The sequence below is a fragment of the Artemia sp. Qi Xiang Cuo genome, chromosome 20 (assembly GCF_049724085.1).
Source record: "Artemia sp. Qi Xiang Cuo chromosome 20, ASM4972408v1, whole genome shotgun sequence".
Taxonomy (NCBI): Eukaryota; Metazoa; Arthropoda; class Branchiopoda; order Anostraca; family Artemiidae; genus Artemia; species Artemia sp. Qi Xiang Cuo.
Genome location: NC_142813.1, coordinates 53,128,264 through 53,141,618, shown reverse-complemented (window position 1 = coordinate 53,141,618; position 13,355 = coordinate 53,128,264). Strand labels below are relative to the sequence as shown.

The following is a 13,355-nucleotide window of genomic DNA, read 5'->3' as shown; positions in this document are numbered from 1 at the left end:
CATTAGACCCCGACGCCGCGCCAATGAGGGAAGACCAGCGGCGGCGGGGCCAAAAACAGAGCGCCGCTGCCGTGCCGACGGTTCGGCGGCGCGCCACCGGTAAGATGTCGGCGGCGCGCCTCCGGCGTGATCAATGTTGACCGCAAACATTAATGTTTTCATGTCTTTCTCAAATCACAGCTTAAATTTACAACAGATTCGAGCCTATTCATGAGTTCAAAACTTCACAAATTGCTGGCTGGAAATTGGTCTTCTTAGTTATTCATCAAGAGAAGTAGAAATGTGGTAGAAACGAAATGGCTGTGGCGTCTCAGAACCCTTGCATAATAGTCGAAGTATCTATTAGCTATGTATTTTGAACATAAATAAGTATCAAAATTAGTACGCTTTTTTCATCAAGCATTACTGCATACAAAACTTCAAATACCGTATCACAAAATTCGTCAGTTATCTGGGTAAAAACCTTGAATACAAGTTTCAACTTAGAAGCTTAATTTTTTCATAATGCCCTTTGCCTATATCTGTTTTGTCACCTTTAAAACACTTGAAATGCTCTTGCTCTTTTGGGACAGTTTGCTCTTTTGGATTCCTAAAAAGCCTTCCTTGTATTAAAAACTGGTTTCTAATAGTAATTTTTTTTTCCATGCATTTAAAAGTTTTTTTGGCTTCTTTATAGAATATATGTCATGTAGGTTAAGGCTGAACTGCTGCTTTTTTATTGCTGTTGGCTGCTCTTTTGGATATTATTCATTTTTTCTTTGGGGGATTCATTCCAAATTATAAACGTATAAATACCTAATATCAGCTACATTATAAACTACATTTAAAAGGAGTAAATTTATCAAATTAAAAAATACATGATGAACACTTCACATGAGAACACTTCAATTACAATGAAACAAAAAACACTTCATGGTTTGTTCGGTATGAAGAAGAATAATTGCCAGCTATTTTCTTAGGTAAAAAATGAAAAACTCATCCGTTTTAAATGTAATCAAATGAAATAATATGAAGACTGAAGTAGCTCCAGGAAGATGGTTAGATTTTCTTCCTAATTTGTCACATTTAATCCAAGCAAAATGTTAGGAGACTTAGAATCAGTTATTGAGTTTAAGATTTGATTTCCAAATGCCCACAAAAATTACCAAATTTAAGAAGTCGCAACAATAAGTCACCTGTGGTCAAAATACTCAAAGACTCCTCTTTGATCCCTACCCAAGCTCAAAGCTTCTTCTTTGGTCATATCCGTTGAAATCACCAAAGAGTTTCCTTTTAAAATAGCTTTCAAGCGTTGTTAGGGGTATTTAGCCTTTTTTGCTTTTCTTCAAAGCTTAGAAAAAAGTGTTACAATATTCCAAATGTTCCATTTGTTATATTTGTGCATATTTTTAGTCTTCATTTGTGGGGTGATTGAATTTTTTAAACCACTATAGATACCTAAGAACGTTGCAACATCTAGTACCCTGAAGTCATAAGACTGTCAAAGACTCCTCCTTCAATCTCCCAAATTGAAAGCTTTTATTGTGACCTGGCCTTTTAATGTAACTTGGGCACTGGACCAAGGGCGCCATTGTCACTCGAGCGCAACGTTAGGTGGGATGTCGATATCGCTTTCATCACACCAATTCGTTTTAGTGTGAATCTGCCTGGTACTTATGAATGAATGTTTTCAAAGTAAACTCGTTTCAACAATAAGAAAAAAAACGGGTTGGGCGCATGTGTCCTTTTCCCTATGGACGATAAAACTATGCAAGTGCTGTATCAAGTATAACTCACGAAAATCTTGTTAATTTTTGTCATCTTTTAAACTTTTTGGCATCCTTGCTTTCAATAAAAAAAAAATCAAGGTACTATCACTTAAATATAATAACTCCCTATGCCTCCCCCTCTGGATATCATCTTGATAGGAAACCGTCTCTGCTTTATATATAAAAAAAATAATTAACTTATTGGCATCCCTGCTTTCAAAAAACTCTGGATACCACCTTGATAGAATGCCGTCTCTGCTTTAAATAAAAACATTTCGAGATATTATCGTTTAAATGTAATACCTCCTTACCCCCCCCCTCTAGATACCACCTTGATAGGACACCGTATCAGCTTTATATTTAAAAAAAAATAATTTACTTAATAATTGACTAGGTCACTATATGGTTCAAACAAACACGCAAAATAACGTTAAACAGCTTAGTGTTCCTTGAAAAAAAATTGAGGGTATGAGTAAAGGGGTACAAAAGCAGCAACAAAAATGTCGAAATTATTCAGATATATCTCAAAATTATTGGAAAACTGAGTTATAGATTCACCGTGGCATTCAATAAGATCCAAAGAATCTAATTATAAGGGAGCACACACAAAAGCCAAATTAGGCCACTGGCTTATGAGAAATCGCAAAATACCCAAGACAATGAACAAGTCCCAATGGGTCCTGGGTCTAACAAAATATTCCAATTGTTTCCCAGGGAATTTGATATCATTTTCTACCGTCTCCACTTTAAATGATTAAATAAAAAAAAACAAGTTTTTTATACTGAAAGTAAGGAACGACATTAAAACTTAAAACGAACAGAAATTATTCCGTATATGAAAGGGGCTGTCCCCTCCTCAACGCCTCGCTCTTTTACGCTAAAGTTTTTTATTGTTTTAAAAAATAAAATTGGGAGACAGAGTCAAACTTTAGCGTAAAGAGCGAGGCGTTGAGGAGGGGACAGCCCCTTTCATATACGGAATAATTTCTGTTCGTTTTAAGTTTTAATGTCGTTCCTTACTTCCAGTTTAAAAAACTTGTTTTTTTATTTAATTTCTGATCGTTTTTTAGTTAATGCAGCTTTTATTTTGGCTCACCGTCATTGAATAAGTAAACAAAATTTGCATAAAAATTTTACTTTTCTTTTGCTAAATGGCTGTCTCTACATTTGGTTCCGACGTAATTTACAAATTAACTTACGTAACGAACTTCTATATTCGTATATTTTTCTTCTGGCAAAAAATACAAAGTTGCAGATTTTTGCAGCTTGAAACCTATGCAAGAGGGTTTCCTGATACGCTGAATCTGACGGTGTGATTTTCATTAAAATTCTTTCAGTTGTAGGGGATGTTTCGCCCCTCTTTAAAAAATCAGGTAAATTTTCTCAGGCTCGTAGCCTTTGATGAGTAATGCTAAACTTAATAAAATTTATATATTTAGAATCAGCATTATAAGCCCATTCTTTTGATACATTTATTGACATCAAAGTTCCGTTTTTAAAAGTTTCGATTACTATTGAGCCGTATCGCTCGTTTTTTTTATTGTTTTTTTTTATTACGTATATGTTATTACGTATATGAGGGGGTTCTCCCCTTAGTCAATGCAAAGCTCTTTACGTTAAAAGTTTAAAAAAAAATCTAATTCCCAAACCCATGAATCACAAAGGCCGTTTAATTAGAATAGATAGCTCTTTTGAAAGCACTAAAAAAAACTTTAGCGGAAAGAGCGAGGTATTGACTAGGGGGCGAACCCCCCTCATATACGAAATAATTTCTGTTCGTTTTAAGTTTTAATGTTGCTTCTTACTTTCAGTTGAAAAAACTTGTTTTTTTAATTTAATTTCTGATCGTTTTTTTAAATAATGCTTGGAAATCTGGCGCCCCCTTCATAGAAATGTCCCTTACCCCAAAGAAACATCCTCCACGGAAAGATTCTCCCAAATAACCCACTCCTCCAGCCCCCCCTCCACCAGAAACAAATCCTTCCTGAAAATGTCTGTATACGTCCCAATAACCAATACAATATGTAAGCAATGGGCAAAGTTCATAACTTGCAGCCCTTTCCCTGGGAACTGTGGGGGATTAAGTCATCCTAAAAGACATATTTATTAGATTTTCGACTATGCTGAACCAAATGGCTATCTCAAAATTTCAATTGGGTGACTTTGAGAAAAAATGAGCGTGGGAGGGGGCCTAGTAGTTCTCCATTTTTTGTCACTTAAAAAGGACACTAGAACTTTTAATTTCTGTTCCAATGAGCCCTCCCACGATATTCTAGGACCACTGGGTCAATACGATTACCCCTGGGAAAAAAAAATAAATAATCCCCCATCTATGATCTTTCTTCTGGCAAAAATTGGAAAATTCCACATTTTTATAGATAGGAGCTTGAAAACTCTACAGTAAGGTTCTCTGATACGTTGAATATGATGGTGTGATTTTCATTAAGGTTCTATAACTTTTAGGGGGTCTTTCCCTCTTTTTTCGAAAATCAGCCAAATTTTCTCAGGCGCGTAACTTTTGATTGGTAAGATTAAACTTGATGAAACTTATATATTTGAAATCATAATTAAAATCTGATTCTTTTGATGTATCTATTGGTATCAAAATTCTGTTTTTTAGAGTTTTGGTTACCATTGAGCCGGGTCGCTCCCTACTTACAGTTCGTTACCACGAACTGTTTGACCGGTTAAGAGCTGCCTTCGTGACCTATGTCCGCCCTCGACCACGAACTGTTGTCCGACCACGAACTGTTTGAAAAAAGTCCTCTCAATTTCCAACCGAATGAGCCCTTTTTGAAGCTTCTACATCAAAACTTTCTATAAAAATGTTATATGCCCCAAGGGCATAACTTACGACCCTTTCAATAAGGGCTATGAGGGGGAGGGTTGTTATCCTCAAAGACATAATTTCCAGAGCTTTCAACTACGTTGAAAAAAATGGCCATATCAAAATGTTGATCGGAAATGTTTGGAGAAATAATGGGCGTTGGGGGGGGGGGCGATTCTCCTTCTGTTTACTTTCGACAATTAAAAACGGCAATATCCCACTCAAATTCCAATCGAAAGAGCCCTTATTGAAATTTTTACGAAATAACTTTCTATATGACATTATAGGCCCCCAGGGCATAACTTACAACCTTAGCCCTGAGGGCTGTTGGGGGTTGTCATACTCAAACACATAATTTCCGGACCCTTCAACTACGTTCAACAAAATGGCTATATCAAAATGTTGATCGGAAGTGTTTGGGGGGCATTCACACTCCGGTCGCTTATGACTATTAACAAGAGCACTAGCCCTCTCATTTCCCAATTGAATGAGTTCTTTTTAAAGTTTCTACGACAACACTGGCAAAGACCTAATTTCCAGAACTTTCAACTACTTTGAACAAAATGTCTATCTCAAAATTTTGTTCGGATGTGTTGGGGAAATGGTTGGCTTAAAAGGGGCGTTAGTTGCCCTCCAATCACTTTCGACTATTAAATAGGGCACTAGCGCTTTCAATTTCCAATCGAATGAACCGTTTTTGAAGTTTCTACGATAACGCTTTCTATAAAAACCTTATATGCTCTCAGGGCATAACTTAAGACCCTTGCGCTGAGGGCTGTGGGGGTAATGTCATCCTTAAACACATAATTTCCGGACTTTTCAACTACATTGAACAAAATAGCTATCTCAAAATTTTTATTGGATGTTTTTGGGGAAATGGTGGGTGTGGGAGGAGTGTTAATGTTCCTCCAATCACTTTTGACTGTTAAAAAGGGCAATAGCCCTTCGAAGTTTCTATTACAACACTCTATAAAAACCTTATATGCCCCCAGGGCATAACTTACAACCTTTGCCCTACGGGTTGTGGGGGGGGGGGGGATCATCCTCAAAGCCATAATATCTAGAACTTTCAACTACGTTGGAAAAAATGGCTATCCCAAAATTTTGATTAAATATTTTGGAAAATTGTGAGCTTCAGAGGGGCACTAGTTGCCCTCCAATCACTTTCGATTATTAAAAAGAGCACTAGGCCCTTTCAGTTTCCAATCGAATAAACCCTTTTTGAAGTCTCTAAAAAATGCTTTCCATAAAAACCTTATATGCCCCCAGGGCATAACTTACAGCCCTTGCCCTGAGGGGTTTAGTGGGTTTGTCATCCTCAAAATCATAATTTTCAGAACTTTCAACTACGTCGAACAAAATGGCTATCTCAAAATTTTAATTCAATGTGTTTGGAGAAATGGTGGGCGTGAGAGGGTGGTTAGTTGCTCTCCATTCACTTTCGACTATTAGAAAGGGCAGTAGCCCTTTCAATTTCCAGTCAAATGAGCACTTTTTGAAGTTTCTAAGATAACACTTTATATAAAAACCTTATACGCCCCCAGGGTATAATTTACAACCCCTGCCCTGAGGGTTCTGAGGGGATTGTCTTCCTAAAAGACCTAATTTCCAGAACTTTTAACAACTTTGAACAAAATAAATGTCTCAAAATTTTTATTAGATGTTTTTGGGGAAATGGTGGGAGTGGGAGGAGTGTTAACGTTCCTCCAATCACATTTGACTATTTAAAAGGGCACTAGCCCTTCGAAGTTTCTATTACAACGCTCTATAAAAACTTTATATGCCCCCAGGGCAAAACTTACAACCCTTTTCCTGAGGGTTGTGGGGGGGGGTGATCATCCTCAAAGACATAATATCCAGAACTTTCAACTACGTTGGAAAAAATCGCTATCCCAAAATTTTGTTGGATGTTTTGGAAAATGATGAGCTTCAGAGGGGCACTAGTTGCCCTCCAATCACTTTCGACTATTAAAAAGGGCACTAAGCCCTTTCAGTTTCCGATCGAATGAGCCCTTTTGAAGTCTCTAGAAAATGCTTTCCATAAAAACCTTATATGCCCCCAGAGCATAACTTACAACCCTTGCCCTGAGGGGTTTAGGGGGTTTCTCATCCTCAAAATCATAATATTCAGAACTTTCAACTACGATGAACAAAATGGCTATCTCAAAATTTTAATTCAATGTGTTTGGGGAAATGGTGGGCGTGAGAAGTGGGTTAGTTGCTCTCCATACACTTTCGATTATTAAAAAGGGCACTAGCCCTTTCAATTTCCAGTCGAATGAGCCCTTTTTGAAGTTTCTAAGACAACGCTTTCTATAAAAACCTTATATGTCCCCAGAGTATAATTTACAACCCCTGCCCTGAGGGCTCTGAGGGGGTTGTCTTCCTAAAAGACCTAATTTCCAGAACTTTTAGCTACGTTGAACAAAACAAATATCTTAAAATTTTGATTGGATGGGTTTAGGGAAATGGTGGGCGTTAGAGGTGGGTTAGTTGCCCTCCAATGACTTTCAACTATCCAAAAGGGCACTCGCCCTTTCAATTTTCAATCGAATGAGCCCTTTTTGAAGTTTTGCAACAACACTTTCTATAGAAACCTCATATGTCCCCAGGGCATAACTTATAACGCTTGCCCTGAGGGCTGCGGGGGGGGGGGGCGGGTTCATGCTCAAAGACATAATTTCCAGAACTTTCACCAACGTTGAAAAAATGGCTATTTCAATATTTTGATTGTATGTGTTTGGGAAAATGGTGGGCGTGATAGGGGGGTTAGTTGCCCTCCAATTACTTTCGACTATTAAAAAGACCACTAGCCATTTCAATTGTCAATGGAATAAGTCCATTTGGAAGTTTCTACGACAGCGCTTTCTATAAAAACCTTATATGCCCCCGGGGCATAACTTACAACCCTTGCTCTGGGGGCTGTGAAGGGGGGAGGGGTGTAATCTTTAAAGATCTAATTTCCAAAACTTTCAACTACGTTGAACAAAATTGCTATCTAAAAATTTCGATTGTATGTGTTTGGGGAAATGGTGGGCGTGAGAGGGGTTTAGTTGCCCTCCAATCACATTTGACTATTAAAAAGGGCAATAGCCCTTTGAATTTCCAATTGAATGCACCCTTTTTCAAGTTTCTACGACAAAGATTTCAATAAAAACCTTATAGACCCCAGGGTATAACTTATGACCCTTGCCTTGAGGCCTCTGAGGGGGTTATCATTTCCTAATTTCCAAAGACCTTATTTCCAGAATTTTCAACTACGTTGAACAAAATGGCTATCTCAAAATTTTGATCGGATGTGTTTGGATAAATGGTGGGCGTGGAAGGGGTGTTAGTTGCCTTCCAATCACTTTCGACTATTAAAAAGGGCACTAGCCATTTCAATTTCTAATCGAATGAGCCCCTTTTGAAGTTTCTACGACAACACTTTCTATGAAAACCTTATATGCTCCAAGAGCCCGACTTATAACCCTTGCCCTGAGGGCTGCGGGGGGGGGGGGTGTCATCATCAAAGACCAAATTTTCACAACTTTCAACTACGTTGAACAAAATGACTATCTCAAAATTTTGATTGGATGTGTTTGGAGAAAAGGTGGGCGTGAGAGGGGGTTAGTTGCCCTCCCAATCACTTTCAACTATTAAAAAGGGCATTAGCCTTTTGAATTTCCAATCGAATGAGCATTTTTTGAAGTTTCTACGACAACGCTTTTTGGTAAAAATCTTATATGCCCCCAGGGCATAACTTACAGCCCTTCCCCTGAGGACTGTGGGGGAGTGTCCTCCTCAAAAACATAATTTGCATGTGAAAATCAACTACGCTGAACAAAATGGCTGTCTTAAAATTTTGATTGGATGTGTTTGGGGAAATGGTATGCGTTGAAGGGGTGTTAGTTGCCTTCCAATCACTTTCGACTATTATAAAGGGCACTAGCCACTCCAATTTCCAATCGAATGAGCCCTTATAGAAGTTTCTACGACAACTCCTTCGATACGAAGTGCCCTGGTCTGAGACCAAAAATAAAAAATACATTGTGCCAACATCGTTCTTTACATAGGCAGCGCTATTATGCTGCCTAGATTAAACAGCCTTTGTGATTCAGGGGTCATTCATAAAGAATTGGAACAAAAATTCGAACTTTGGCGTAAAGAGCGATGTATTGACGAGAGAGCGAATCCCCTCATATACATAATAATTTCTGTTCGTTTAAGTTTTACTGTTGCTCCTTATTTTCAGTTGAAAAAAGCCGTGTTTTTTTTTTATTTAAGTTACAAAAAAGGATCGGTATAGTTTTTCATAAATAAATTAAATATATAAAATTAAATTAAAATTATAAAATTAGATTAAAATAAATTAAATATATAAAATTAAATTAAAAGCTATAAAATTGAATTAAAAAAATACTATGTGCGTCAGGATTAAAAATTGTTGAAAAGTTTCTCCAACATACAAATAGCACCCAATGCTATGGATTCTTATAGAAGAAAACTGAAAAGATATACAGTATCATTTTTTCCATAAGAAAGACTTTTTCCATAAGATGTAAATAAAAAACGAACAGAAATTAATTTAAAAAACTTTCTTTACAAGACAAGTTTTTCAAAGAAAAGTTAAGATTTCCATTAAGCCAAGAACGAGTAAAACTAAAGTCAAATAATCTTCGAAGCGTAAAACTACAACAAAACACTAAAAAAATGAAACTAAAAAAGACAGAAATTATAATAAATAGCCGAGTCAAACTCAAAACAAGCAAAAATTAACATGAGTAGGGCTTGCGCTTTACTGAAAGCAAAATTCGTTTGAAATGTTTTCACCTTATTTACTTTCATAAATGAAAAATTATCAGAGCCTTAAGGAAGAAATGTCAGTATATGTCGATTAAACTGACAATCCACGGTCATTTGTTTGTTTGTTTGTGTTTGGTCATTTGTTTGTTTGTTTCTTTTATATTTTCTACTTTTTTTACCAAGCTATGCATAGTTTATAGTTAGTGCGACTTGTAGTTTTTAACCCCTATCTTCCCACGTGAAATAGTCATTGATCCTACTCTTACAGGCTTCCCGTTCTCTTCCACTTGAAGAAAACCACAGTTTATATAGTATACCAGTAAGTTTACCGCAGATGATTTCTGGCTCTTCATTCTCGGTGCGAACAAAAAGCTCCTCCCACTTATTTCTGCACTTATTGTTCACTTATTGGTTGAGCCGGCCAAGTGGTTTTGGCAGTACTTGTTCCGTAGGTGATTATTCTTTGTCTACCCGTGAAAAGATATAATGCCGCTTATGTTTATATCCGCAAAAACGTTCTCTGGAGCACTCGCACCTCGGTCCGGGTTTTTATAATGGGTGAAATAGGGAAAGATCATACTGGATAATTATATAAACTGTGAAGGAAACATAACCCCTATCCTCCCACGTGAAATAGTCAATGATCCTACTCTTACAGGCTTCCCATTCTCTTCCACTGAAGGATTCAAATAGGATCCGCTTGAAGGAAAATAGGGTCAGTCCCTTCCAATGCAGAAGATTTCATTGCTTGATTGTCTATGAAATGTTTTAAGATTTATCACACACGACGAATAAACTCAACAAAATCCATAACAATCTAGGGCATCAAACCTAAGCATATATTATATTGTAGTGGTGTGACATATCCAAAACAATATACAAAGTATCTACCTAAGCATATATTTTATTGTAGTGGTGTGACATATCCAAAACAATATACAGAGTATCTACCTAAGCATATATTTTATTGTAGTAGTGTGAAATATCCAAAACAATATACAAAGCATCTACCTAAATATATATTTTGTTGTCAATATTTCGTCAAACAGAGATATTATATATTTTATTGAAATATTTCGTCAAACAGAGATAAGGCATGCAAATTATGTTAAAAATTTCAAAAAATACAGGGAAAATGATAAAACTAGGAGGTCCTGGAGAGACCAAAACATTATCCGTGAATGACAAAAATACCTTGATCATTGTCAGTAATCGGATCCATTTGAAAGAAATCGGGGTTAACTTCGAGCTCTATGGAAGATTCTGCAAAAATATTGTCCTTATGCTCAGACATTAAACTAGATGTTGTAGTTTCAACGTGTACCTCACTGATCGTTGGGATTATATCTTCCAATTCTAGAAGAAATAAAACTAAAGAAAATAAGGATGAAACATAAAAAATTCAGTGGTTCAAAGATTCCTCATTTCTAGCATACTAACATAATAATATTTGAGCCATTACTAAATTCTCAACTAGAGCAGAAGTTTTGATATTGGGGTAATTGAAAAAAAGGGCTAATCAATAGATTAATAAACAACAGACACGACATAAACCTACCAATGGACAAACATCAATTTATGGGAGGGAGAATATAATTACTTTTTTCACAAGATAATAGTTAAAAAAAATGTCAAAGCAGATCAGTTGAATTAAATCCTAATAGATTCCTAAATAGATTTTTGTTGTTTGTTTGTTTTTCGTTTTTTTATCATTGGATGTTTTGCACTTAAATTTTCTATTTAATCTTGTCTAAGTTTAATTTAAAAGAAGTGAAGTCCTCTGAGCTGCACAAAGCAAAGAAATATATAAAGAAGATTCGTTGAAAAAAAAATGCTATTTTTAATAAACAGTAAGAAAACAGGCCCCCTTGTCAACTCAAACTTTAATTTTTAGTCGTTTTGAGTTTGAATTATAGTAGGAATTCATGTCTTCTGGCCTTAAGTTATAAGGCTCTTTACTTTTCTTTGAAACATTTCTTTTTCAAATTTTATTTTAATTAATTTCTTGTCCTTTTTTGATTGCCAAAACTTGTCTATTGGTTAATATAATGAATCTTTTTCTAGTTTTTCACGTGTCCAGCTTAAGAATTAGAACATTCGGTTAAAATTCATTAGTTTTAATTAATGTCTATTGATTTATTTTTATATATTCCTCAACATTCCCTAAAAGTTCCAACTACATGCCACTATCTGTTCCTGAGATGTTGCAGATACGCTGTATTCATTATGATATTTTCAATGCAAGACCTGCATATCTATGGTTACAAAAAAGGACAAAAAAAAACCACAAAAAAACGAGATTCACGATAAAACAGCAAAACAATGATTTCACTTATTTTTACATAAATACTACTATTATATTTACATGTTATTCTAGTACCTAAAAAAACAATTTTTTTCAACTGAAACTAAGGAGCAACATTAAAACTTAAAACGAACAGAAATTATTCCCTATTTGAAGGGGGCTGACCTTCCTCAATCCTTGCTCTTTATGCTAAAGTCTTAACTCCGTGGACAGAATCTTGGAAACAGCATAGGGATCAAAAGATCTAGCTTTGATGCTGATTTCAGACACGTAAAATTCCTTAATTATAAATTAAGGTTGTCAGCATCTATTTACACAATTTTACTATTAGAAAGAAAACATTCTAAAAAAGAAGAGCAGTCTTAAAAAAATTACAGAATCAAATCAAATATGTCTAAAAACCCTGGAGGACAAATTTAAAGCTTTTATCTACAAAATACAAAAAAGCGTTTCACGCTTTTTTGTAAAAAGCGTGAAAAAAAAAATTTTTTAAGGAAAGTAAATAGCGAAGTTGAAACTTTAAACGAACAAAAATTATTGCTTAACAGTCTATCTAACACACATCGATAAGACTAGTGCAAATAAACCAACCGATAATATTCCCTATTTTCGCATGATTATAGAAAACAAGCTCTTTACTGAAAACACAAAACAATTTAGGAGTTTTGCAGAAATTTTGCAAAATCAGCTGAAATTTAGCAAAATACTTGATTTCTGCAAAAAATTAGGCATTAATCAAGTAGCGATTCGGTAAAATTTACGAAGATCGCCCAACCCCCAATAAAATGAGCCTCAGGACACCCCTGCCCCCCCCCTCCCCCTTTCACATACAGAATAATTTTTGTTCTATTTAAGTTCTAATCTTGTTCCTTATTCCCAGTTGATTTTTTCTATTTAATTTGTGACGGTATTCAAATAATGCTAGGAATTTCCCACCCCCACCCCCTTGTAAATTTCCTCCTGGAAAGTTCTCCCAGAAACTTCTTTCCTATGGATAACTTTTCCCGTGGAAAATCCCCCCTAGAAAATGTTAAAATATTTCCCAATAACAAATATAATGATAACTATTGATTTACGCAATTACGGTCCTACAAAATCCAAAGGATTAAATTAGATTAATAGAGGTCAGTTCAGCCGGTAGAGCTGAACTGAACATAAAACCATCATTTTAAAAAAATGCCTTTATTGATTTGAACCTTTGACATCCTATTTCAACGCCCAAACTCTACCGACTGAACTGAACTCTATTAATTTAATTTAATCGATTAGATTTTGTAGAAACATAATTGCGTAACTTACAGCCCTTTTCCCAGGGACTATGTAGTGTCAGATCATCACCAAAATTATGGTTATTAGACCTTTCAACTATGCTGAAAAAATTGCTATCTTATAATTCTGATCGGACGACTTTAGGAGAAGGGGGCCTTGGGGGGGGGGGGGGGGAGTAGCTGCCCTAAAATCTTATTGGTCACTTAAAAAGGGCACTAGCAATATTAATTTCCGTTCGAATGAGCCATTAAACATCTCTTTATGTTGTTCTGGTAACTCGCTAGCCCTGGTTAAAAAAAACGAAATAAAGACACATCAGTGCTACCCATGCAAAAGTTATTTTCTTTGTCGTTCAAGGTGGGGTTTCTAATTACCCTATACAAGATTTATGACCATACTGTTTCCAATGGTGCAACTTCGG

General features: G+C 35.9%; 1 protein-coding gene across 8 annotated transcripts in view; it reads right to left on the bottom strand.

Annotated features, from left to right (window-relative positions):
• Nucleotides 1-13,355, bottom strand: part of LOC148940354 (uncharacterized) — a 47,860-nt gene that overhangs the window by 9,704 nt on the left and 24,801 nt on the right. For 7 of the 8 annotated variants that reach the window (XM_089105903.1, XM_089105905.1, XM_089105907.1 and 4 more), the window contains one exon: nt 10,555-10,731. In XM_089105903.1, the coding sequence (XP_088962029.1) occupies nt 10,555-10,731 (177 nt within the window). The remainder of the gene's footprint in view (nt 1-10,554; nt 10,732-13,355) is intronic. The other variant, XM_089105910.1, reaches the window with a different exon arrangement.